The 26,012-nt window shown below is 58.5% G+C and overlaps 4 protein-coding genes across 4 annotated transcripts; 2 read left to right on the top strand and 2 right to left on the bottom strand.

Moving 5' to 3' along the window:
- Positions 1-6,351: 6,351 nt before the first annotated feature.
- SLS55_001970 (uncharacterized protein) lies at positions 6,352-8,400 on the bottom strand (the record flags this gene model as incomplete). Its single annotated transcript, XM_066773457.1, has 2 exons — positions 6,352-7,969; positions 8,051-8,400. 2 exons carry the CDS (start codon positions 8,398-8,400, stop codon positions 6,352-6,354), a joined length of 1,968 nt encoding a protein of 655 aa, XP_066636024.1.
- A 1,655-nt stretch (positions 8,401-10,055) lies between these two features.
- YVH1 (tyrosine protein phosphatase yvh1) lies at positions 10,056-11,883 on the top strand (the record flags this gene model as incomplete). Its single annotated transcript, XM_066773456.1, has 4 exons — positions 10,056-10,105; positions 10,159-10,380; positions 10,666-10,998; positions 11,466-11,883. 4 exons carry the CDS (start codon positions 10,056-10,058, stop codon positions 11,881-11,883), a joined length of 1,023 nt encoding a protein of 340 aa, XP_066636023.1.
- A 9,298-nt stretch (positions 11,884-21,181) lies between these two features.
- Positions 21,182-24,319, bottom strand: SLS55_001968 (uncharacterized protein; the record flags this gene model as incomplete). The annotated part of the gene is made up of 5 exons (XM_066773455.1): positions 21,182-21,520; positions 21,676-21,863; positions 21,925-22,335; positions 22,431-23,354; positions 23,473-24,319. The coding sequence occupies 5 exons, from the start codon at positions 24,317-24,319 to the stop codon at positions 21,182-21,184; spliced, it is 2,709 nt and encodes a 902-aa protein (XP_066636022.1).
- Positions 24,320-24,671: 352 nt separating this feature from the next.
- Positions 24,672-25,801, top strand: ARG3 (ornithine carbamoyltransferase; the record flags this gene model as incomplete). The annotated part of the gene is made up of 2 exons (XM_066773454.1): positions 24,672-25,007; positions 25,073-25,801. 2 exons carry the CDS (start codon positions 24,672-24,674, stop codon positions 25,799-25,801), a joined length of 1,065 nt encoding a protein of 354 aa, XP_066636021.1.
- Between the last annotated feature and the right edge of the window lie 211 nt (positions 25,802-26,012).

Genomic DNA, 26,012 nt, shown 5'->3' with positions numbered 1-26,012 from the left:
GTGATGATGATGTGGGCGTGACAACCGTGTTTCTTCATTTCGTGTCTTGGATGTGTTCGTTGTTGGAAATCGTCATTTCTAACCTCTCTTGCTCGTTGCTTTTTGGGTGAGTCTACTTTGTACTACGTTCCTGTTTTGGAAGGAGGACGCGTCTCTCTCTTCAAGCGATTGGCTGGAGATCGGAGTTTTGGTACCATTTTTTCTGTTCCGGTCGTCGGACTAGTCTCTTGATAACAAGCACACTGGTATACTCCAAGAGGCATTCCTTTCTTGTTATATACTTTCAACCTTCTACAAAGTGCATATCGAGTTCGACGTGATATGGAGGTAATAAGGTACAGAGCGCAACCACTACAAAGGTAAGGATAGGCACCAAGTACCGGACTCGGAAAAAGTCGTTAGTGAGTCGTTATTATCCTTCCAATTGAAAAAAGCGTTCTCTCTCAGCAACAGACGCTTTCCGCTCGCGAAAGGCTGAGCGAGACATTTTTTGAACGTGTTCCTGATTCCACTTTGCGTCCGCATCCAAAAAGGGCGGAGTTGGGGAAGGGGTGGGCTTCTCGATTGCAAGGGAATAGATATAAAAGATACGCGGAGGCCGTTGTTGTTCGGAAGGCAGGTCACATACAGAGATCGATTCAATCTGGTTTGGAACGATCTTTTTCTCCCTTCTTCCTGCTTTCGGAGTCGAACGCTTTCAATTGCACAGCACCATGAAGTGGGTGTGAAGGAGAGAGGAAAAGGAACCACTACCGTTAAAATGAGGAGGTCCGACATGTTTCTTTGCGAATGCACCAAAGCTTTACCGGAGTATCACACAAACAGTGGCGAGGAACGTTCTCGATTTAGGAAAGATGAATTTTTTGTAAACAAGTCTGAGAAGTCTAATTTGGAAGATCCATGCTGGCGGCAATAAAACGCCTTTTCTTGTTCGTTTCGATTCGTAGGCAGGCAAACGGGACATGTTTCCAGCTCTCTCTCTCTATCTCTTGACTGAAGCAAATAAGCAGAAGCGAAAGACAACATGGGCGTCGCGTCTTCCCTCTGGAAGAGAGGCAAAGACCAACCAACCACTCACACGCAAACAAACAACCCTCCCTCCGCCGGACGAACGCCCACGCCCACGCCCACCCCCAACTACACTAATGCGCCATGCATGCCACCATGTTCATTATCAGTAGGGCTCGTCAGATCGGGACCAAAGTGACGGAAAAAAATATCCCTCCACAGATCGTAGCGGGCGTAGTAGCAACAGCAACAGTAGCAGCATATCAGGAAGGAGTTGGGTTGGGTGGGAGAGCCGCATGAAGGAGAACATACGTACGCACGTACGTACGTACATACGGAAGGAATGAAGGAAGGAAGGAAGGAAGGAATGACGGGACGGACGGGCGGGCGGGTTCAGAGCTGACGGCGCCCGAGGAAACAAAAATAAAACAAAATCGTAATTGCTGATTGGCCGAGAGAAAGCGAGGAGGAAAATAAAGGGGAGATATCGGAGATAAGGAAAAGTATTATTGGCTGGTAGGGGTTTGGGGGCCACCCACTCCCCCACCCCCATCCGCCGAGAATGGTTACGTACATATACATACATACACACATACTTCATGCATCATCATCCATCCCCTGCCCTGCCCTGCCCTGCCCTATAATCATCATCGTCGTCGTCCGTCATCCTGTGGCCCGGTTGGCTGGAACCGGCCCCTCCCCTCCCCCCCACCAAAGATTTGCTGCAGGGCTGAGACAAGGTGGGTTTTTCCTTCCCGCCGCCCCCACTACTACTGCTACTACTACTACGGAAGGAGGCTACGTATGTACGTATGTACGTATGTATGTACGTACGGACGTAGTGATGGCTTTTTTTTCTCTCGTTTCTGACCAGCGCGGCTGGTCCCGTTTTTCCCTCCCACTCCCTCCCTCAATCCTTCTTGGCGTTGCTGTGTGTATACGTACCAGGGCGGACAACGTGGAGGGCGCGCTATGTCTCAATGTAGCAAGAGTACATAAGTCACGGGGGGAATAGGGCTTTGTAGATAAGTGATGATGATGATGATGACGACGAGGAGCAAAAAGGTATTCCCGTCGTCTGCCAAGGAAAACAGGAGGGATGCGGATTTATGCGAGGGAGACGACGGGATTGATCGGCAGCGGGATACCACACTGGCGGGAGTGGTTGGGTTTTGATCGGTGCATGCATTTGCGGGTATGCGTTGTTGGGAGCGGAAGGATTTTTGCTCTCTCTCGATGTAGACTTTGCAACGGGGTGGGAGTACGTATGTACATATGTATAAGCCCCACCATGCAAACGGAGACCCCGGCTTGGCAACTCCTTCGTTCCCGCAGCCTCATTTTTTTTCTTCCGGAGGATTGGACGTATGCTGAGAGGAGGAGAAGCCAGGCATGTGCTGCTTGAACGCGTAATCGACGACGCGGGAGTGAGTCCGTGTGGGTCCTCTAGAAAAGTAGCATGGAGGAGGGGGTGAGAAAAGAGAAAGAAAAAGAAAAGCGGAGGCAGGGCCGGCCAGCAACTTGCAGACACGAGAATACGCGCTTTAAACGCTACTCGCCGACTACGCGGGTGGTGAAGGTAAAGTCAGGCAGCCGCACGGAGCGCCAAGCTTCTCTCGTCATTGGGAATGACATACATACGAGATTTGTTAGTGGTGCAGAAGCAGGTAATTGTTTAGCGCAGAGGCGAAGAGAACACTGGGCGTTGCCAATCTGCGCGGATTGCTCTTCGGTCGGTAGGGGTAGGGTCTGGCGGTGAGGGCTTACTACATGGTCTTAAAGATAGAACCGGCATGACCAATGCCCGCCGGTTCAGCCCTTTCCCCGCCCTAACGACTCTGCGCCGCCCAAACCACATCCCACGCTAGCATCGATCGCCGCCCTCTTGAATTCCGGTCAACTCCAAGTCCCGAGTCGATCGGGAAGGAGCCGTGGCCCAAACCCGGATCTTCAAGGGAAAATCGAAGCGGTTGGAGAGGGTTGAATCGCCGGGAGGCAAGGCTGAATGGGGGCCGGAATAACGCCACGGTACCGTCCCTGCGTCAAAGTCGACCTTGGGGCCGTTGCAAATCGGAAGCGTGAGAGCAATGGGCCACTCTGGACGCCGCGTTTCTGCACGAAGCCGGTTTCTGTTCTTCACCCGCAGTGTAACCTCGAACGGCGGACCCCGGACCCGGCTGCTCATCGTCCTTCCTTCCCGCCGCGGCTCGCCCACCCGCTGGTTTCCCCCCGTCTGCAGTGAGCCCGACATATGGGCGTGCCCGGCCGGGCGTGGAGACCGGGCCACGAGTGGAGGTCATCCAGAGCCGGCCGACGAGGAGGGCATGATGACATCGAAGCATAAGCTGTGGCGCATGCTTCACACGCCTTTGCTGCTGATGCCAGGCGGACAGGGTTCCATGTTTAGCCGGGGTGCTGTGGGATCAGAGCTAAACGCAAGGCACATGCCGTTGCGGGGCGCTTTAGAAGTATGACTGTGTGCGGGACGGAGCTGTACATATGCGGGACGATGATGCGGTACTGTCAGCATCATCTTGACCACTTACTTTTCTTTCTATGGGAGTGAGGGAGCAACGGTCAAATGTGATATGGAGATCCGGGCGGGGACCGACGGAAGGCATCCGGCCTAAAGACTTGTCGACGAATGAGTGATGGCGATCAACAGCAGGGCCGCAGGGAAAGAGGTTGCATCCCGACCGGCTTACGGCGCCTTAGCGCTGGATGCTAGGCCAGACGTTCTGGCCCAGAGCCATGAGAGAGGGTCTGATGGTTGGTTCTGACGTCTTGACAGCAGTCATCACTAGCTGTCGATCAAACGACTTGCTTCTCCAGGTTTGGAGGCGCTGATCCAGACGGCCTGTCTTGTTTGCTGCTGTCGAAAAGGACATCGTACCATCTTGCCAAGAAGGGACGGGAGTCAAGCCTCTGCTTTTAGCACCTCCGTACATGAAGCGCGTGAGGTGACTACCCAGCCACTGGGCCGGTTGGACCTGAGCACGGCGCATCAATATCATGCTGTGGACGGTTTCCCTACCTCACGGGGTAAGAACATGCACAGCGCCCGATCCGCCGTCGCACAAGCCAAAGGCGCATCCGCGTGTCTTCTATCTGTGACGGCCCATTCCTGGAAGTTGTTGTCATTCACAGGTCATCTCCACCGGCGTCAGCGGGTACGCAGTCAGACGGAAAGGCTTTGGGACAAGAAAGCGCACAGTAGCCACACGTGACAGTACAGGAGTGAAGTCTGAGGTGCTTAAAGCTTAATCCCTAGCCTAATTGTGCCTTGTGTTTCACGTGTGACGGACTCGGCGTAGAAGTGCAAGCCACGAGTGGTGTGGATGCTCCAAGGAGCCGGCTGTCGGCCCGGTCAGGAGCGGCGAGGGTGTAGGCCTCAGCACTTGCGTTGGACCATTAGCCCAGATACGATGCATGATTCAGATGCCGAGGCTGCCAGGAAGGTCAGTGGGTGAGGATGTAGGACGCGTGCCCGCCATCTTTGCGCGTATCCCCATATCGGACCTTGTTCAGACTCTTTGGTGATAGGTAGGGCGTGAGAAGGCGACGGAGTTGAGCGGTCAGCATGTGGTAGGTATCAACAAGAAAGCTGCGCGCGGCGGCAGTAGCGCCAGCTGCGGGAGCTGCGGGACGAGCAGCAATGAGGACAAGTCGCGGATCTGAGCCATGCTGCGCCATGCTGCCCTGCTGCCGTGCCTGTGAGCGTGCCTCGACGAGCTACTGTAGCGCCGCCACCGTGCCGGCCTGAGTTCTGACATGGCTTGCCAAGACATGGTGGCAGGGAATGTGTGTGGCCGGCTCTCGACGTCTGAGAACCAGAAGCTGTGGCAAACTTCTGAATGGACTGTCCCAAAAGGGGCCCAGGCAGCGGGAGATTCGAGGCGCAGCATGTCGGTAGAAACAAGCAAGGTGGAGACTGCCTACGACATGGCACGGACGGGCAACATGGCGACGATGCTGAGGAACCACGCGGCAGGGCTGGCCGATGGGCGTTGCAGGGCGTTGCAGGGCATGGAAAGGCGGCCGAAAAGGTAGGTAGACTGACGTAAGCACGGACCGGTCGTGGTGATGTGAGGCTCCTCTCCAGCTGCGCATCAAACGCATGACGAGGCCGTCCGGCCATCACGCGCAATCGACGGCGCGGGCGACAGGGCTGTGATGGTCGACAGAAAGTAGTACCTGGGCGAGGGGCAGGCGCTGATCGGACGGAGGCCGCACTATACGTGGGTCAGCACGAGTTTTGGAAGTGGTCTCGCTTGCAGCGCCCACCGCAGCTGCCCCCCGGCCCTCGGCGGATTAGGGCGGAAAGAGGGAAGGAATCCATCCCGATGTGGAGAGGCACCTTTATCATCATCAAGGGGCTGCAAACACAAAACGTGCTCAGAAGCGCGCGGCAGCATCAAACGGGTGGAGAGCCGCACTTGTGCCTAAGCTGCCCGGCCGCGCTCCCGCATGCGGCCTCGAAGAACGGCATCAACCGTTGCTGAAGCGCGCCAGAGCCCCTCGAATGCCTCGTGGCCGCCGGAAGCCTTCATTTCATCCGCCGGCGGAGTTGAAATATGCTTCCGGATAGCCCAGGCAGATCACTAGCCGTAGTGTTGCGCGTCCGCACGTCCCCTAGCCGCCACCTCTCTCCGCGCCATGGCAGTCACGAGTCACGGCAAGCAGGCGGACGCATGGCTGAGAACCCAGAAACCTTCGTTGTGTGCGTGTGCGTCTGTTGTGCTTTTTCCTCGACGGCGAAACGGCCGGCGCCCTTGATCTGGCGCTAATTACCGCGCCATCTCCTGCTGTGCCCAGCCTGCAGCTCGTCGACATGATGACCCTGCTCTGCGTCTTGCGACTCCGTCCCGACAATTACTGTGCTTCCTTCCCGCCCAAACCCCCCGAATGACACCCGAATGTGCAATACAAATGATGACTGTTCTGCGTACCGTGTGACACTGCCCAAGTGTGAGTCGGAGATGCAACGCAAGCAGAACAAAACGAAAAGGAAAAAAAGACCCCAACAGTCCGAAAGCCGCCCACGTACGCCGTCGTGACATCGTGAAGACCACCAAGTACGAGATAGACTCCTGCTCCCGTGTGCGAGATGCCGAGAGGAGGACTGACAATGAGAAATAAGTACTTTTATCCACCAATGCCAAACAGACATGTGCTGCAAACCGACGACCCAAATCCGCGTGCCGACATGGCCGAAGGCTGCCCTTCGACCCACGCCCCCTCCGTGTGGTATGTGAATGGTTCTAATGACGCCGCGACCAAAATGCTGGATGACAATCATGCTCGCTCAGCAATCGCTAGTCAAACTCGCCTTGTAACGCCTGCTCACGACTCATCACGCGCTTCACTGATGACGCCAGGCTTGGGGGTGGCTACTGCAGTCAGCGTGCCGCCTGGACCCATGGTCGATCCCGGAAGCGACCCCACCGATCCCAGTCGCTCCTTTGGCGGAGGTTCGTCCTTCATACATGCGTTCTCCAGCATGTTGGTCCACTTTCCGCTCGTGCCAGCGTGGCTGTGTTTGAGATGCTGCCGGAAATGATCGGCGCGGAAGAATTTCTTGGCCTGGTTGCATTCACCGAACTTGTGCACGTGATTCAGGTGCTCTGCTCGTACGTCCCAGTCCGCGGGGTTGGGGAACTCGTCGCCGCAGTATCCGCATACGTCAGCCACTGTCGGGTGCACCGTTGACGGGTGGAATGCTGCTTGCACCCCCGAGAGCGCTGCGCAAGACCACGAATGGCGCCGAAGGTGCAGCGAGTTTTGGTGCCGCTCTGCCTCGTTCTTGTTCTTGAACCGGTTCGGGCAATATGCGCATGTGTACTGCTTCTCCATCTCGTGCATTCTGCCTTGTGTCAGCAGATGGCCTGGCCGGGAATCGCGTGATACGTACCTTAGTTCTTCTTCGCTGTCGAATTTCTTCGGCTTTTTCGGGCAGCACTCGCAAATGTAGAGGCCTTGGATCCTCGACACGCTGTTCTGCCGCGAATGTGCTAAGCTGTCCGCCGACAATTTGCGGGCTTGCAGTGCATCTTCGCCCGACAACCCGCGATGGTGGTGCGACGGTTTCGACAAAGAGCCACGTGGACTTGGATTCAGCGACCTTGCCGTTGAGTATGGTGAAGTCGGTCCAAATTCGTCGATTGAAGGTGAAAGTGCGCCGGGCGAGAGGCGGTCCGTGTTGTAGCTCGTTGCGCTGCTGGCGATTGACAGGCCATACGAAGACCCAAGCGATCCGTTTCGTTGTCCCAGGGAAGAGGTAGAAGATACCGAGCCGTGATTGGCATGGAATCTCGAGATGGGCGAGTTGCGATTGACCAACATCTGAGCCGATCTGCGATGGTAGAGGTCGTTGCCGCCGCTGGGGCGGTCTTCACGGTTGGCCTCGGTGGGAGGCGAAGACGCCCGCCTCTTCAGGCCGCCGTGGGTGCTGAGCTGATACTCGTCCGACCCGGCAGGACTGCGATCGTTCAGGTTGAGATCCCGCATGCCGTTTTCCTCCATGGCGAAATCGGGCTCCAAGAAAACGGTGTGGTCGTAGCTGCCCCTGTGAGAGTGAGGGTCTTCGTATCCGCTGGGGCCTGAAACACTGCCGTAGGGGCGTTGCGCAGGGTTCTCGCCTGACCCCGGTCCGTAGATGGGACTCCGAAAACCCGTCTGCCCCGGCGAGATGGCCCCCGAACTTGGCGGCCAGTTCGATGCAGAGAGGTCGACCGAGCTCAAGCGGCGGTCCGGCATGGAAAGCGGCTTGAGTTGGCCATTCAGCTTGCTGAGCGTGTTGTGCGGGCTGGTCGATGTTTCTTGGGCGCTCGTCGAGAGGAAGCCGGTGCCAGGACCGCGACTCGGCGTGTTGGGGCCGCCGATCTTGGATAGTAGCTGCTTGTCGTACGCCTGCGACGAATCTTCAAGCGAACGCTGGCCGAGTTGTCTCTCGCTCTGGAGCCTGTGTCAAGCGGTTAGCAGCGAGCGCAGGGGACACGAAGCGCAGGGAGCGAGACCCGCATGCGCAAGAGAAGGTACGTACCGGTGGTTTGCCATGGACGGGCGTGGGAGATCTGGGCGATCTTCGTCGCTATGGTGACTCAGGCTGTCGGCGGCCATGTCTGTGTCCTGAGGCTTCACCGTCGAGAGCGAGCTACCTCTGCGAGCCCAGCTGCCACGCTCGCTCTCTTCTACGGCCTGGTCCCGTTTCACCTGGGCGCCCAGGAGGCTGGAGCCCGGCTTCACCGAGCCAAAGGCATTCTTCCCGAAGGACGAGCTATTCGGGCCATTGCCCCACTGCCACCCGGGATCCTGTCCATCGCTCAATTCGCTGATGTAACGCGGCGGAGGCAAGGGCGGCGGCGGAGAGTCTCGAGCATTGGGAATGGCCATGGGAATAGCGGTCGGGGAGGCATACGAGGACGACCGGCGCGGGATGGCGAAGTGGGAGTGGTGCGTGCCGGAGTCATATATTCGTATCGCCGGCGTCGTCGTTGCGTGCGACATATCCATTAGGGGTGACGACGCGGGAGCCGCCACCAGCTGAGTCGGGGGATTAGTGGCGGGCAGCTGCTGAGGGCTTTTCGGCGCTGAGTGGCCGGCGTGCGGACGCCACAGGCAGGGCTGCCAAGGGAGGGAAGGAAGGGGAGCGGGAGGCAAGGAGCTGCTGTCGGGGAGGGATGGTGGAGAAGAGGCAGAGGAGCGGAGGTGGAGGTGGTTTGTCTGGGCAGGCGGCGAGCGAGGGGCTGCGCTGCTTGGGCGGCGTATCGTGTCGTGATACTGGAGCACGGGTGCCGGCCGGGAACGCTCAGCCCTACAGCATGCGGTAAGTGGTTGGGCCAGGCTGAAGACGAGGGTGCGCCGGCGGCAGCGGCGAGCCAGCGCTGAGATGCGGACTGACCTTGGGCGCACCACCGCTGCTGAGTCCAGGAGCTTAGCCGTCAGTGAGCTGGGCGGCGATCATTGCATTGCAAGCGGTTGCACCAGCATGCGCGGGCGTGTGAAGGAGCGTGCAGGACCTGGGCGGGTGATTGGGCGTCCGGTACAGCTGGGCTGGGGGAGCTGCTTCACAGCGAGGTGCGGCGAGGTGCAAAGCTGGACTGTGCGAAGAGACGACATGGATGGAGAGCGAGCCTGAGAGTGGGCCTTGGGCACGCTCCCTGCCACTTACCCACTGCCCGTCTGCCTTACGCGGAGGCGCAGCGGCTTGCTTTGCTCAGCGCCGAGTCCCAGCGCTTCGTAGGGCGGACTCGGGCCTGCCCCTAACTGCCAGCCGCGAGCCAGCCAGCCAGCCAGCCTCAGCCTTATGGCCCGCGGGCACATGCCGTCCCCGCCAGCAAAACGCGCCAGGCCGCAAACGCGCCTCGGCCCTACGCCTGCCCGCCACGAAAGGGGCACCTCATCATATCATCGCGCAGTCGGCAGTAGGTGCAGCTCCCACCCGCCTGGTAGAAACTGCAGGGCGGCCTGCAGCCCGCGGAGCTGACGGCGACGGTCCCTGACCGGCGCAGGTGCTGCTGCACAGCTGCTGCCAATCACTCGTACCGCGATACTCCACTCTCAGGCCACGCGCGACTGCTTCCGATGTCTCAAGCGTTGGTGAGAGGGAGCTCTTTGATCATCCCCTAGGCCCAATCTGCGCCGTGTTGCATCCAGCGCCGATCGCCGATGTCCAGCGCAGCTTGCAGAATGCTGTTCGTTGCGGCATTCCAGACGGCTCCGCGCCCGGCCCCCATGCGGCTGTAAGCTGGAGGGATTTTCCTGGCCTCGCAGGCGCAACGGATAGGGCTGTGGCTATGCACGCCTTGCCGAGCCTGCCTCATCGCCAGCGTGACCGTTCCACTTTGCGGATCGCCGCCGGCGGATTGTAGCATCTCTCCCCAGCTTCCAGCCTCCAGCTCCAGTCCACCGCCAGCCCTAGCTAGCCCTGCAAGGTTTCAGCTTTGTCAGACGCACCCGCCTCGCTTGCTCGCCGCCAGCACTGCCAATTCCGCCCGCTACCCGAGGTAGCACCACCCTCCCTCCTGCAAACCCTCTCCACCGGTGTCATGTCGCTGCTCGACAAGGTGCCCGGCGACCTGAACCTCTACATTGGCGGGTACGTAACCCGACGGCACGCCCGCCCCGCCAAGCTGACAGAGCCGCGTGCAGCCTCTTCACCCTGCACCGCCGCGAGGCGCTGGCCCAGGCCAACGTCACCCATGTCCTCTCGGTGCTGCGCCTGCCGCTCAACAGCGAGCTGTTCAGCCCCTACGCGCACCATGTCGTCCAGGTCGACGACGTCGACGACGAGAATCTGCTGGAGCACTTCCCGCAGACCAACCGCTTCATCCAGGACGGCCTTGACAGCGGCGGTGGCGTCCTCGTGCACTGGTAAGTCAAGCTGAATTATGCACATCTCCCACATTTTCCCTGCTCGGATCTGTAGCTTGGCGCGTTTGCCTCCACCGTCAAAAAGCAACAGACCGGTCGCCGCGCCGTCATACAGGAGGCGACGAAACGGTCTGCGCTCCGCGTGGCGGCCTCTCCCACCATTTTCCTTTTTGCAGGGCTGCTTGCAACCGTCGCGCTTCCCGGGCCAATGGCCGCTCACGCCGGGCCGTTGCTGCTCTGCACGTGACCTCGACCGTTTTCATTCATCATACCAACATGCTGCAGTGCTATGGGCAAGTCCCGATCGGCCACAGTGGTCATAGCTTACCTGATGCACAAGTACCACCTGTCGCCAGCTGAGGCCCTCGAGCAAATCCGCTTGGCCCGCCCGATTTGCGAGCCAAACGAGGGCTTCATGAAGCAGCTGGAGATTTACCACGACATGGAAACGTCCGACAACATCGACGAGGCGCCGGCCTATCAGCGCTGGCTCTACCAGCGCGAGGTCGAGCTGAGCCGCGCTTGTGGCCAGGCACCGGAGGCTGAGAAGATCCGATTCGAGGACGAGCATGTCCAGGAGGCCCAGGCAGAGCTGGAGCTGAGATGCCGCAAATGCAGGTACGCATCATCCCTTTGAAGAGATTGACGGCGGCCCGGGGGTAGGCACTGCTCGTGCTGCCGATCCCCAACGGGTGTGTTTCCGACGCCCTTGGCCCCGACGTTCGCTTCTCCTCACCGTCATCCTCCATTTTCCGCATCTTGGAAGGAGCGTCGCATCGGCCGGGCTCGCCTCTCCACCAGCAGACCGCATGCATCAGCAAGCGAGATGGATCCGCTTCGGTACAGCCCCAAAGCACTGATCCAAAGCATCTCCGCACGGACGGAGCAGGCAGACGGTTCCGATTCGCCCATGCGTGCCACGGGCAGAGGTGCATCCTGGAGATATGCTTCATCATCACCCAACTGGGCGGGCTCAACGTAGACCATCTTCATGTCCAGGGCTTGCTGCGGCAAGTGGAGGAGGAGGCGCAGTCGGGCTCACAGGGCGTTTGTTGACGGGTGACTGACGCTGATCTTTGTTTTAGACGTCCGCTGGCAACATCGGCGTTCATCAACAGCCACCCTGCGTCAACGAGCGAGGCCGGTCAGCAGAAGTTGGACGCCTCGAATTGCTCGCACTACTTCATCGACCCCCTGTCGTGGATGAGGCCCGAGCTCGAGCAGGGAAAGCTTGATGGGCGGTTCGAGTGCCCCAAATGCAAGACTAACGTGGGCAAGTACGCCTGGCAGGGCATGCGGTGCAACTGCGGCGACTGGGTCGTCCCCGCCATTAGCCTGGCCAAAGGACGCATCGACGAGGTGCGCAAGCGCGCGGGGAACGCGGAAGCGTTGTCGAGCATCAGGAGACCACCTGGCGTCGTAGGAGGAGGCGGCGGCGGCGGCGGCGGTCCGATAGGCCCTGGGGCAGGCGCAGGTAGGGCTCCTGGGATGGGCAATCTGTAGCAACTTGGGACGTCGGCAGGACAATTATGACGACTGCATCGCGCGGACAAGAATGGAAACGCTGCGGTGCGCGCCGAGCAATTTACAATATTGGGGGCGACGATAGCCGCGCATTGCCTCTCCGGATGCGGGCGTGGAACTAACTACTGACGTCTGCCCGTCAGCAGGCGATCGACGGGATGCGGCTTGGTAGGGACAAGATCGCTTAGATAGTTTAACGGCGACAAGAGCAGGCCATCTGTGCTGGCAACCAGGCCCCTCCCTCCCACAGGCAGACCTCTCTCGTGCTGAGGTTGGTTGCGAGGGGAGGGGGGTTCGAAAAAAAAATTGGAACACTCTGCATGCCCAGGCGCATAAGCTCGAAACCCAGCATGGCTAGCTGCATCTCCTGTCAACCACCGCTTCACGCGCCATCGCCATCGCCATCGCCCGCCGGCTGTTGGTTGTTATTTATTCACACACACCCTCATCCGACGACATCCTTGCGGGGAGAGGGGGAAGATCCAATCACACCCACGTCAACGCGCGGCGCCTGCTCCGCACCGCCCTGGCAGACTCAACCGCAAAAAGCAAAAACAGAACATGCAAAGCAGCAAGCCCAGCCAATATGCAACGGGCTACAACATGCGGAGCCCTACCGTGCTCTGTATACAGTGCCACGATTGCCCATGCAGATCGATCAGAAGCACGCAATGTCCACCGGTCCGAGCGGCGGTGGTGGGTGTGGAAGACAAACATTAGCATAGCCGGGCAATGCTGCTGGCCGGCTGGCTGGCATAACCACGGCCAGCCAGCTGAGCCGCGCATGACCACCCAACACAGTCCCATACGAGCCGTGCTCCACATAAAGAACCATAGAGCTCTGACTGTTCGGCCAACATGATCGAAGCCATCGTATTCATCCACATGCGCGGAAAGAGTGGGAAAAGAACGGCATAGCGCTGCACGGTGGTCGCGAAGGCATCAAGGCATGCGGCAGGTACGTAGGTCGGCTGCACCGTAACCGCCCAGCCTTCCACCACCAGAGCACCACATATACTTTCACACGCGGCATTCACCATCATCACAGACAGAAGGGAAGCACGACGACACAAGCTCACCCGCCCCATTCCATCCCCAGCCAGCCGTTAGTCGGCCCGAAAGCCTATTATATTGCGCAACTGAATCGCGTCCGCGAACACCCCGTATCCCATTTGTTGTACACACACCAAACCACCGGCCACACCCCTGTTGCGTTCTTTAAGAACCGTTCTCTAAGTACCTATATTGTATCTATTGTACATCTTAGTCCGCCGGGATGTTCCTATCTTCCTTCTCTCCCTCCCTCCCCTCGAAACCAACAACGACAACAACAACAAACAACCAATCTCTCTCCCCTCCCCCCTCCCCACATCTCCCCCCTTCCTTTCATCCTCGGTAGAGCCCATACGCGCACTGTGAACACGAAAAGGAAGAGAAGGAAGAAAAAAAAAATAATCTTGGATCACGTAGCGGGCTTTGCACACGCCACCCGCGCGCGTTTTACGTTTTTTTCCCAGCTCCCTCTCCCCGGCCCCCCTCCCGCCGGCCGGCGAGCGGATGGGCGGGCGGCCGTATATTGATTATCTTACAACTCGCTTGTTTCATAGAAGAACAAAAAGAAAAAAAAGAGACGCAAGCGCCTCAAGCGCTCTCTCCCTCTCTTTTTGATGACGGAGGAATGAAAGGCATCGGCATCAGCCTCATCGGTCGTCTTCGTCTTCGTCTTCGTCTTCGGCAGATGGGTTCGGTGCGCGCCCCGCCCGCGCCCGCGCGCACAGAGCTGGCTGCTCACGCTGCATTACGTCAAGATGGGCGGCGGGCGGCGGTCGGCGGGCGGCGGAGGGTCCGCGGAGGGGAGGGTTGTGTTGGTTTGTGGAGTGGGGAAAGAAGAGAGAGGTGGAGAGAGGGGGCACGGTGGAAAGAATACGATAGGGCTATGTATGTAGTAGGGATGCTACGGGTACCCACTTGGTGCCCAGGAGCGTGCGTAGGGCAGGCAGGCAGACATGCAAAAAGCAATGAGCATCATTCTGTCAGTCTTTCGTTGTTGTTGTTGTTGTTGTTGTTGTTTGGCCCCCATTGTGGGTTTGCTCAACGGTGGTGGATTATGCAAAACACAAACAAGAACAGCCATCCGTTGGTCATTATTGGGCGTACCTTAGTGGAAGAACAAGTCTTGGCAGCGGCGCCGTTGCTTTCCTTGTTTGATAGTGGTGGCGCAAGCTACAGAGTGGGAGATTTGTCAGAGGGAAAGAGCCGTTTTTCCTTCATGAAGAATTATTGAGTACGAATAAGGAAACAGACACGCGGGTACATACTGTGTAGTTGGTCAGATCCAGGCAGGGCTTGCATTAGTGGAGAGGGTCAGTGTTTGTTGTATTTCTTTCTTCACTTGCCCTTCGGACGGAGCCGTGGGTCAGTACGGCACTGAAAGCGGGCAAAAGCGAGAGAAACAAACAGAGTAGAGAGAGACGAGCGGGGCGCGGCCGCTGATCGAAAGGATTACGGAGCAAAGCTACTGCGTACTCCGTACTTCGCAACTATTATTGCTTAGGTTCGGCTTCCCTTTCGGATCGGATTTACAGGGCATTCGCTAGTTGGCTGCCCGGCGATTGCACCATGGGCTGCGGCATCATGAGTAATTTCGTGGAGGGGGCGTGTGTGGGAAAGCGGTCGAAACGGGCAAGGCGGGAATCGGGAAGTGGTGTGGTAGGGAGAGTGGAGTAGTTGGGCAGGGCTAGGCCGGGGAGGGCCGAGGGGAGGAGCGAGGGAAGAGGGGGCGAGGGCGCTTGCGATACGACAGCGGCGGGAAACGTCGGGCAGATCGGTTTAGCAAGAAGTCACGGTAGTATAGCGGCGGGCGGGCACCAAGACGTGGAAAGTGGAGGGATATTTCGGCGAGCAGCGGGGGGCGTCGGATGTCCCGACCACAGAGGAGAGCGAGGGGCGGGCGCGCGTTGCTTCGAGCGCTCGGGGGCCCTTGTTGGGCCCGTAGGCTCGGAGAAGGTTGAGTCGTGGGCGCGGGAGGATGGACCCCGTGCTTCGCGGTGGTGGTGGAGAGACGAGTGTGGCGCGCGCCTAGCAGCTAGCAGTGGGTGAAGTGAGCGCGCAGGGCTGGCGTGCGACGCGACGGAGTGGCAGCGGCCGGCCGGCAGGGCGCGGCCAGGTAATACGACAGGGCAGGCGCTACTGTGGTAGGCAGGGCCTGGCCTAAGCTACGCAGATCGGCCGTGCGCCTGTGTCGCGAATCTTAGGCGTTTTCATCACTCGTCCCAACCATCATCGGCCCGCAACCACACGACAACGGCAGCAGCAGCACGTTTCACGCTCGCTGCCCTCGACCGTCGGAGCCAGCTGCGCAGGAGATTCCGAGGTACGAGCCTGCCACGGCAGCCGACGCAAGGCCCCTCGATAGCGGGCGCCGCTATTGCTACACCGTCGTATCCTCCATCTATTGCTTCATGCTTCTTTTCCCACTCCTCCGTTCATCTCCGTCCGGGCTATACTCGCCAGTGCCATGGGCCGACGCGCCTGTCGGCGGCTGCCCGCCTAGAGTGCGCAAGGGAGCATCCACGACCGACAGCCTGGGTACCCGCCAGGCGCACACGCGCCCGCAATGACGACAACCGGCAGACCGTTCGCAACCGCACGGGCAGAAAGTGCGCAGGTATGACGCCGAAAGGCGGGGGGTCCTTCTGACAAAAGTGCATGCCAGGCGGCCATTATTCTCCACATGCTCTGGCTACAAGACGGTCGTGTAACAGGTGACTTCTGGCCCCGGCCGGCCGGTGTCTGCTTCCGATTTGGTCTCGCGGTACATAGGTGCGGCATCACGGACGGAGGTAAAAAGATGGTTTCTTTGGCGTGATGTGGGCGGACGGGACAGGCCGGCATGGTGCGTCAACGTGTATGCGGTGATCAAGAGCGGTACAGGCAAGCACTGGTGCAACAAAAAGAAAAGCGAAGGTCTTCCCCGCCTGGCCTCGCAGGGCTGGATACGAGGGCTGGGTTCCACGAGCACCACCCGGCCCTGCGGATGCAATTAAGGGCTCAGGCTTGGCGGAATGCAGCATGCAGGCCCGGCCCAAAGCGGCACCGGCCCCTTGCGAGACGGGCAGGTCAAAAAACAACCGCTGGAGCGTCGGGCGGCACGCGTGGAGATGGCGGAGAGTATTTGGAGGGCGTGCACGCGTGCTGAGGACGGCAGAGGGCGGGCCCTGGTTCGCGCCATGCACCAGCCAACCTTCACGGGAAGCGCACAGGACAGGAAGTCTCACATGCCGCATGAACCGGAGGCCGCGAGAAAAAGAGAGACGCTACGCGGCAATAGTCATGGGCCATTCTGGAGCAGCCGTTGGCGCCGGTGGCTTGCGTGCGGTATGCGGTTCCTGGCCAACAGCAGCAGCCGCTTCCCCGGCCTGTTTCTCCTGTCTTTAGGGCGCGGCCGGCGCTCGGTCAACATCCACGCGGCGCCGTCATGGCTCCAACATCAATCTCCGTGCCCTGGGGGGAGGCGCAGCAGCAGCCGCTGATGACGATGGGCGCCCGAGCTGTCCAGACTCGCTGCTCTCGCTCGCCAAAGCCGAAAAGGGACGATCAAACGCGCCTCAATTGTCGGCGCCGGGGCTCCGGACACTCCAGGCCCCTGCGCTGCCTAGACTCGCAGCCAGCCCTGACTCGCCGCGGCGGCAGCGCTCGTGCCTTAACTCCGGCCCCAGTCGCTGCTCAGCTATTACCACGCCATGAGCCAGCCTGGTCCCGGTTTCATCATCCTTTGACCGCTCGCGGATCTCGGCCTCTTGCCATCAATTTGTAGGACGACGGACACCATGACGCGGCGCGGGCACTAGCAGTAGAGCCGGCAGCCTCGTCTTTGCCTCGGATTTATCTGACGCTCTTCTCTGGTGCCCTCGACCTCTGCATCTTGATCGGCCCTTTGCGCGGGCACAGCAAACATGGCTGTCTCGGCCCATCTGCGGTCAACTCCACTGCTGAAGCTTGGGCATTGGCATCCTGCCACTTTGTCTTGTCTGCCCGCCAACCCGTCGATCCTTTCCGAGAGGCAAACGACTTCCTATGCTTCCACTCGACGCCCGCCGTAACCTTAGGGCGGATGGAAGCCGAGAACCGGACAGGAAACCCCGTCTGGTCCGCGAAGGGTTGGCGTCGCAGATAGATTAACCCAGAGCCACGACCCTCAGCGGAAGTCCAATGTCGGCCCGGGACGCATGATTCCTCCTTCCTCGTCCTATCTCATCAGATACGTTGGTTGAAGTTGTGTCTGAATCCTGCATCTACATCTGGATACCTACATCGGCGGCCCGCGCACGAAGATCACAGGAGAAAGAAGCAAGTGGAGAAGGAAGATCGGTAACTCATGTACGGGTCATTGCGTACACGTTCCATGTGCATGCAAGTCACACGCCCTCCAGCCAGAGAGATCTTCACCTCAGCCTTCGCTGCGCGCGAGTGAGCCACAAGACTCGAAGAAACCGCTACGACTGAGCTGGTAGGCAATTGGCTCGAGACTGTGCTGGACTTCAGTGGTTCCGTCGAGCATTATAGTGAGTGATTGGCTGCTCTTCGACTAGGTTCACTAACTTTCCCCCCATGGCCAATTCGTTTGCCCAGCCATGATCCATCTTCAACTCTCGCTTTCTCTCCACAACATGCCTTCACCTACTCCTTCATAACTTGATACCACCCACAATCCATCCACAGCAAACCGTGCAGTGCCCGCCTCTTTGACACAACAGGTCTCGCCGTGTGTTGGACCAGCCACCATCTCGGCGTCACTGATTAGACCAAGACAACCAATCTCACGCATCTTCTTGCTCCGCGCCCAAAACTTCTTAGTCCAGAGGGATCCAGCGCCACCCCGACTCATGCTTCAGAAGCTCGGTCCGTCGGTCGTCCCCCGATATATGTACGCTTGCCACACTGTCAGAAAAAGTAGACAACCAGACATAGATAAGCTAAGAGTTAGCAAATCTGTCCAACTTAGACATGATTCATCTACACAAGTAGCGTGCAGTCTCTCTATCAAGGCGGCTCGAGAAGGACATGTTCCCTTCAATTGCTACAAGTCTTTATCGTGTTTCATTCGTCCATGAAATCCTCCATTCGTGTGGCTGGGCCGATCTCACGGCTAAAGTACCGAGATGGGAAAGCTGCGCTAACGATAGTCCAAACGTCCGAAAGCCAAGAGAAGAGACACGCGACGGAAAGTGGTGAAGGAGTGAGTGATGGGCATAGATGAAACCACCCTAAAGGGAACTGGCTATAGGATGGCTGAGAGAGCGGGTCGAGGTTGAAGAGACGGAACGGCGCTATAAGATAAGCGCCGCGACTTAAAGAAGCTTAATGCAGGGACGATCCCCACGATTGGATCTCCGCGGGGTTGTGCTGCGGGCTGATGAGATAAGACTACAGGATGGTAAGCTATTACTGCTACCACTGCTACTACGTACTAAATGCGCATACGCAACGCTCAGTTGGATGTATAGCTGGCGCCCGGATGGGATGATGGCATGGGGCTAATAATAAGGACCAATCGCGCGACAAGATCCTTTTCTTCCTTTGCGTCTAACTACGAAAAAGGGATTTGCAGTTATCATTAACAGCAAAAAATCCCGATCGATTAAGTGCTTATTGTAACATCTACCGTACCGCCCGGTTGGGTTTATCCCTCCTCCTCCCCCTCCTCCTCTCGGCCCAGCTGAGCTGCGGGAGGCTTTAGTGCTCTTAGCGATTATGACTTACCTTACCGATCTGCCCACACACACGTGCGCTCTCGCGTGCTACCATAGCGCGCAGTTCATCATCGTAGTCTAGTCCAGTATAGTAAGGCGAAGAAGGCTAGAGGAGTGGGTGGGGAGGGGAGGGGATGGGAGGAGGAAGGAGGAGGGAGGGAGGGGTAAAAAAGAGGTTCCCCCCAAGACGCTTCGCACCCAATGAAAACCCATCGTTTCGTCCTCGTCTGGCCACAACCCCCTCACCCACCCACCCACCTACCAACTGCCTTTTTGCTTCACTTTTTCTTCGTCGTGTGGGTCCCCCGCCTATACTATCGCCGCCACTGTGGAGTGATTGAGCGATTTTTCTCCAACCGCCGCGCCGCGCCGCCTTACAGGACACTCTCTCTCTCTCTTACCTACCTATCGCAGCTAGAGGTAGGATATGAGGTAAGGTTGCGTTAGCGCGGGCATCTTAGGCTTTTGATGGCGGCGTCCGGCGGCGCTGGCGCCGGCTCCAAAAGATCCCCACATCGGGTTATTTGCTAGGTTGCGACTTAGTCTGGCGCTTTCTGGTCCATGTGGGGGGTGGTGGTGGTGGGAGCTTTGGGCCAGCCCCGACAGCTGTGTCTGCGTGAAGCATGGCCTTTGGGGGAGGGGTTGTTAGGAAGGGTAAGAAGAGGCTAGCTAGCGTTGCACTTAGCTCCGGGGGGGAGGGAGGGAGGGAAACAGAAGAACCATGATGGAGGGGAATTTTAAGGCGAAACGAGACGGAATAGAGCAAGTTTGCAGGTTGGCCATGTGGGGGAAAGGGTGTTGCCGTTGCTGTTGCTGTTGTTGTTTGTTGTCATGCGTTTACTTTGAAAGGTTTAGCGCGCACAGAGGGGAACATGATGGTTCAATTTGACGGAATAGCGCGGGGACGGGGGGTGTGCGGATCACCTTCATCCTCGTTTCTTGTGTGTGTGTCGAGCGGCGGTGAGGAAGGAAGGGTACATAGATGTTCGTCGGCCGAGGCTAAAGGAGGAGCGATGGTCGGGCGGGCGGGGGCACGGCAAAGGATGACGGCTGCGTGCCTGATTGCGAGGCGGCGGGCACTACTGCTACTGAACAGGGGGAAAGAAAGCAGGAACAGGCTTCCTGGCGTGCTGGGCGTGGAATTCCCAAGGGAACGCGAGCAAGTGAGGTGGTTGGAAAAGTGGGGGGCCCCGACCGTTGATCTTGCCGCAGGGTCGTCAATCGTTGCACCGCAGACGCAACCCTGCTGCAACCCGCACACATGCGTGGAGCGTTCGAGTTGGAACAAGGTTGGGGAAGCGCGAGGGACGGCCAGGGATTGGAGGAAGGATGATCCCAGTCGAGACGATGGCTGAGCAGGCAGATCTGCTGTCCCTCAGGTCCTCCCGGTTGCTTGTTGGATCTAGCGCTGCTCGACTGTCTCAGCGGGGGACAATTTGCTATTGGGCCGACAGCTTCCTCGGCCCCGAGCCTTGACAGGACACTAACACATAGAGTCGCGCAAAGGCTCCTGCAGCTTGGACAGCTCCGTCATACACGGTTGGTTGCTCAGTGTCAGGCCCCATGCCCAACCCATGGGACGGCGCAACGCATAATGGGCTGATGATATGCCACCGGCGTTTCCCGTTTTCCTATCAACCGACCACTTTAGGCAGCTTCCGTTTCCGCGCTGCCGTTGCCCGCCTTACCGTACCGTCGCGCCGTGCTGCAGCCATCCGTCCCACCGACTGTCACTTCCCATCAAGCTTGCATGCACCGACAGGGGGGTTTGTCGTTGGGCTCATTTTCGCGCAGACCGAGCAGTAGCCCTCATGCGTGCTGAAAGACAAGACCTGAAGAAATGCTTGGGGACGTGGGCAGATTTGATGTCACTTGAGGCGCCGATCTGCAAATCGCGGACGCTTTCCCTCCGCGTTGGGGGTCACTTGGGGTGGGAGATCAGCCAGCATTTTGCATTATACTGCGCCTGGTCCCTGGCAACTGACGTAGACCAAGAAAAATACATGGTTACGCATTGCCACCTGAATCGGCACCCATCGAGTTGATGCTACTCTCCGATCAACGTCTGGGACCACATGCGAATAATGTGTAGCAACCTCAAAAGCTGGTAATGACTAAGCTTCAGATCTATTGCCTACTCTGATATACCTCCTAAACATGTTGATCCTGTTCTAGGCTAACCAACTAATCGGGGCTGTGAAGTGTTCATGAAAGCACCCAAGCAGAGGCCAAATTCCAAGAAATGTGCGAAGGGAAAGAAAAGTTGCTTTGAGGTGGTGTGCTGCTCAAAACCTCAAAGGCACCGTTTTGGCAGGAGTTCTTTCCAGCGAGCTGCTCTCTTCTCTATTCCCGGTCGAACGAAGAAACATGGAAAACCCAGATATATACATAACTCGTCACCGCGTGTGTTTGCAATCTCGACCGTTCCGCCCATCCGTCCGTCCAACCCAAAAGAATACACGATCAACAGGTGTAAAACTCCACAAAAGACCCAATCCCAGAAAAAAAAAACCCCTTTTCATACCTCACAACCTCACATGCGCCCCGATCCCGCCCCCAACGAACCAAACCCTCTCCTCCCACCGTCCCAGCTTGATGCCGACCGTCGCGGTGGCGTTCAGCTTCAGCTGGCCGCCGAGCGCCTTGCGGATGGCGTCGTAGCCGACGCTGCCGAGCGACCAGTCGACGGGCAGGCGCGGCGTCTGCGACAGGCCGGGCGGCACGGCGAACGGCAGCTCGTGCACGATGCGGCCCGCGGGCTCGCCGTGGTAGCGCGCCGTCGCGTTGAGGTGCGTGATGTAGATGGTCGACTCGCGCAGTGGCGAGGAGAGCGTGAAGATGGCGGTGGATGAGAGGATGTGCATCTGGAATGGGGGGAAGGGGGGAGCGGCCCCGGGTTGGGTCAGCTCACTGTTGTCTGTTGTGTGTGTGTGTGTGTTTCGGCGACGGGTCGGGGGAGAAGAAGAAGAAGAAGGGGGAGATTGGTTGATTGTGCGTGCTTCCGAAGGGAGGGACGTACTGTTGCTTCTTTGATGAATCTTGGCTTGTCGTTGCCATCTTTCTTATCGTCATCGTTGTCGTCGTCGTCTCCGTGTCTTAACTTTGGCGTTGGCAGCTTCAGTTCCAATCTCGAGAGCACCTCGCCGAGCGCTGGCTGCGCCGGGATGGTGTTCTTGTGCGTCTTCAATGCCAGCGTGGTGTTGAATCCTGCAAGCCCAGCCACGAGTTAGTGTCATCTCTCACGCTACCAGCAGCACCATCAACCTACCAGAAAGCCACCGCGAGAGGAAATCCACGCCCACAACCCTTCCCTTTTCCCCGCTCATCCTCAACGGGTCCCACACCGCCTCCACCAGCACCCCCGTGTTGTTCCCCGGCACGACGGTCAGGTTCTGCGCCGTGACCTGGCCCATGGCGGTGCCGTTGGTGAGGATGTTGATGTTCGTGTACGGCACCGTGGCCGAGTAGTTGGTCGGGTTCGTGAAGTTGACTTCGGCCTGGAACCTGATCGAGCTGGGACCCGTGTCCAGGATCTTCAGGTTTCCAAACTGGGGCGCGACGCGCTTGAACATGTCGCCCTTCCCGCCGCCGCCGCCACTTCCGTCGCCGGATCCGATTGCTTCACCGCGGAAAAAGAACGAGTTAGCATGCTCTCTCTTCTTCCCGTTGGCAGATGTTGCTCGTTGGAAAAATACAAGAAAGAAGTGGCATTACACAAGGGCTATTGTGATATCATGTCGAGAAAAAGAAGAAAGAAAACAGAAGGCTACCCACGTTTGACTGGCACGACGCCCTCGGCGGGGATCTTGCGCACTTTGAATGTGCCCAACGACGTGACCATTTCAACGTCCACCTCCGCCTTCACGCTTAAATTCACACTCTTGCTACCAAACAACAACGCTGAAACGACTTCGGAGAAAACAGCTTGGTCGGTGATATTCACAGGGGCATCTCTGACGGCAGCCTCGACCAGCAGGCCTGATTTGTCCTCATCTTTCGAATCGATACGGGTGGCGTTGGCGGGCTGCCATCTGCTGAGGTCAAGGTTGCCGAGCTTCTTCCCGTGGTAGAAGATGTCTGCATCTGCGCGCACTTTGTCGACATCGACGGGGAAGTTGATTTCATCAGGAAGTCCGACGAGGGCCTTGATCTTGGCGTCGATCCTGGGCTGGCCTTCGGGAGAGTCAGGTTGGGCAAAGAAGCCAGGAAGGTGGAAATTGACATCGGTCAGGGAAAAGTTCTTCAGCAGGTTCTCGGGCAGGCGGCCGGGGAACGGCACGGGTACAGTGATGTCGGACATGAGATCAGTTAACCATTTTGGCGTGTCGACCGATGGAGAATCGGATCCACGGACGTAGACGTAGGCATCACGCCCGTGGATGAAGTCGCCGAGGAGAATGTCTAACGGGGTTCGCTTGGAATCAGGACATGCGGCCATCAGAGCATCAGGCAGCTTCCTAACCCAACCGGCAGCGTGGACTTCAATGTCCTCGAAAGGCTCGATAGGAAGCTCCTGGGTCCTCGCGTCGGCGACCATGATTTGAGGGTCTGAGGGCGAGCAGCCTCCAACCAAGATGCCAAAACCCAGGGGCGGAACGGTGAGTCTGAGGGGATATTCGTTATTGACTACAATGCTAGTGTTGGCCTCGAGACCCCGGTGGCCGTGAGGCAGATCCACCTCATGGACGTTAAGCTTGGCTATCCTATAAGCGGGGACAGAAGGGAGCGAATTGCCTGTGTCAGCGACACTGTTAGCCGGGTGTCCTGTCATCAGCCTCCCACCGCGCAAGTGCCAGGAATCAGGGGAGGGCCTTACCTTCAAATTCCATGATCTCCTCGACGATCTGGGTGCCCAGCGGGAAGATGCCAGATTTGAGAGGCACGTTTGCCTTGCCCTTGACTTTCAATTTCCCCAAGCGGCCCCTCATCCAGTCGTTCGCGACATCTCTGATGCTCGAGAACTGGCCGGGCTGGAGATCGGCGATAAAGTCGATGTGAGTGGTGTGACCGTTGCGCAGGCTGACCTTGATAGGCGGGATGACGGCACTGCCCACGACCTTGTCGCTATAGTCCGGCAGGACCACCTCCACGTGAGTCTCTCCACTCTCGATTTCTCTTGCAACCCAGGTGCTGAAGCGACCCAAGTCGCGGACTGACTTCTTGTGTACGCGAGACGCATCCATGGTAAAATCCGCCTGGACCCTGACGGAAACGCCGTCCGACTTGACCGACTGAAAGCTCAGACCAGTAGGCTTGAAATCAACGGCCTCGTTTGCGTATTCCTCGACAGCGGCAGGGACAACGAAGCCCAGGATCATGATGATGGTGACAGTAACGCATAGAACCAACAGCGCCACCATGCTAGGCCAGCGATGGCCGGTCTTGCGAGCCTCGGGGGGCGAGTTGGAGGGGCGACGGAGACAGCTCAACAACGAGAAGGCGGCCTGGGAACGCGAGGTGCGGCTGTCGGAATCATCGTCGTCGACGTTGTTGTTGTCCTCGCCCGCCAGCAGCGGCGCGTCCTCGGGGAACTCGTCGACGTCGTCATCGTCATGGTCGTCGGGGGGAAGCTCGCGGGAGGAGCGGGCGGCGGACTGGGCGGACTTGGTTGAACCGGGGCGCGGGCTCGGGGTGGCGGTTGAGCCCCACGGAGTGTCGGCCATGACTGGTGGTTGTGGATGGGTTTGCAGTGGAATGTGGTGTTTCGTCTAACGCATCTTCTGGAGCTCAGGGAGCACAGGTTGCGTGAAACAGGAGAGGCGTGTCGAGGTAGTGACGCGAGGATGGCAGTGCATGGACAGCGCCTACCCCGCCATGTACCAATCAGAAGCGCCGCGCCGGAGCTGGGGTACCTTAGCACCCTTGGAGCTTAGCTGCCGCTAAAAACCGGCGTCCGAGCGCACAGCTCGCAAGAGTCACCCATTGCTCTCTCTTTTATTCCTCTCGCTGCTTTGCTACGACCGCCCCAATCTTCTCTCGCACCCAATCGAGTCCGTTCTTTGTTTTCCTTGCGCAATGCCTCTTTTCCGCCCCTCGCCTTCTGCTCTGCGGAGCTTGGCTAGAGCTCCCGTCCGCTGCTACTCCTCCCCCACCTCCGCCGCCGCACCGCGACACCTGCTGTCTATCGCCGACCTGACTCCCCAGGAGCTTGCGACGCTTGTCCGCAATGCACACTCGCACAAGCAAGCCATCAAGTCGGGCTCCAACAAGCTGCTGGGCACCCTGTCCGGCAAGACCGTCGCCATGACCTTCAGCAAGCGCAGCACCCGCACCAGAGTGTCCACCGAGGGCGCCGTCACTGCTCTGGGCGGCCAACCCATGTTCCTGGGCAAGGACGACATCCAATTGGGCGTACGCAGCTTCCTGCCGTCCCCTCGCTCAAGCCCGACCTCTCTCTCGCTCACGCAGTCCCCCAGGTCAACGAATCGCTCTACGACACCTCGGTCGTCATCTCCAGCATGGTCTCGTGCATCGTCGCGCGCGTGAACCGGAACTCGGACGTCACCGAGCTGGCCAAGCACAGCTCCGTGCCCGTCATCAACGCCCTCTGCGACCTCGCCCACCCGCTGCAGACCATCGCCGACTTCCTCACCATCCACGAGGCCTTCCCGTCGGCGGCACCCTCGCTCGGCCTCGAGGGAAAGAGGATCGCCTGGGTCGGCGACGCCAACAACGTGCTCTTCGACCTGGCCATCGGCGCCGCCAAGCTGGGCGTCGACGTCGCCGTCGCGACCCCCGAGGGCTACGGCATCCCCGCGCCCATGCGCAAGGTCATTGCCGACGCCGCTGCGGGCGCGCCAAAGGGCGGCAAGCTGATCGAGACGACGGTGCCCGAGGAGGCGGTCAAGGGCGCCGACATCCTCGTCACCGACACGTGGATCTCCATGGGCCAGGAGGAGGAGAAGGTTAAGAGGCTGAAGGCCTTCGAGGGCTTCCAGATCACCGACGAGCTCGCCAAGCGGGGCGGCGCCAATGACGGCTGGAAGTTCATGCACTGCCTGCCAAGGCACCCTGAGGAGGTCAGCGACGACGTCTTTTACGGCCCCAGGTCGCTGGTCTTCCCCGAGGCCGAGAACAGGCTGTGGGCCGCCATCTCTGCTCTTGAAGCTTTCGTCGTGAACAAGGGAAACATCAAGTCCGCATAAACGGATGTTATAAATGTTTGTGTGACTTGGAATGTGGGCGACAAGCGTAGCGTTGAAAATGGGGCTTTTTTTTTTGGAGTTCTCGGCCAAAAAAAAAAATTCTCAACTGATTCATTTTGAAGTGAATGAAGGCACGATAATCGTTTTATAGATCGTAATATCACAGAAAACTTTGTACAAATTCGAGGCAACAGAAATAAGCGCGACCAAC

Source organism: Diplodia seriata (assembly GCF_021436955.1).
Source record: "Diplodia seriata strain FDS-637 chromosome Unknown scaffold_2, whole genome shotgun sequence".
Lineage (NCBI taxonomy): Eukaryota > Fungi > Ascomycota > Dothideomycetes > Botryosphaeriales > Botryosphaeriaceae > Diplodia > Diplodia seriata.
This window is presented reverse-complemented; position numbering and strand designations above follow the sequence as displayed.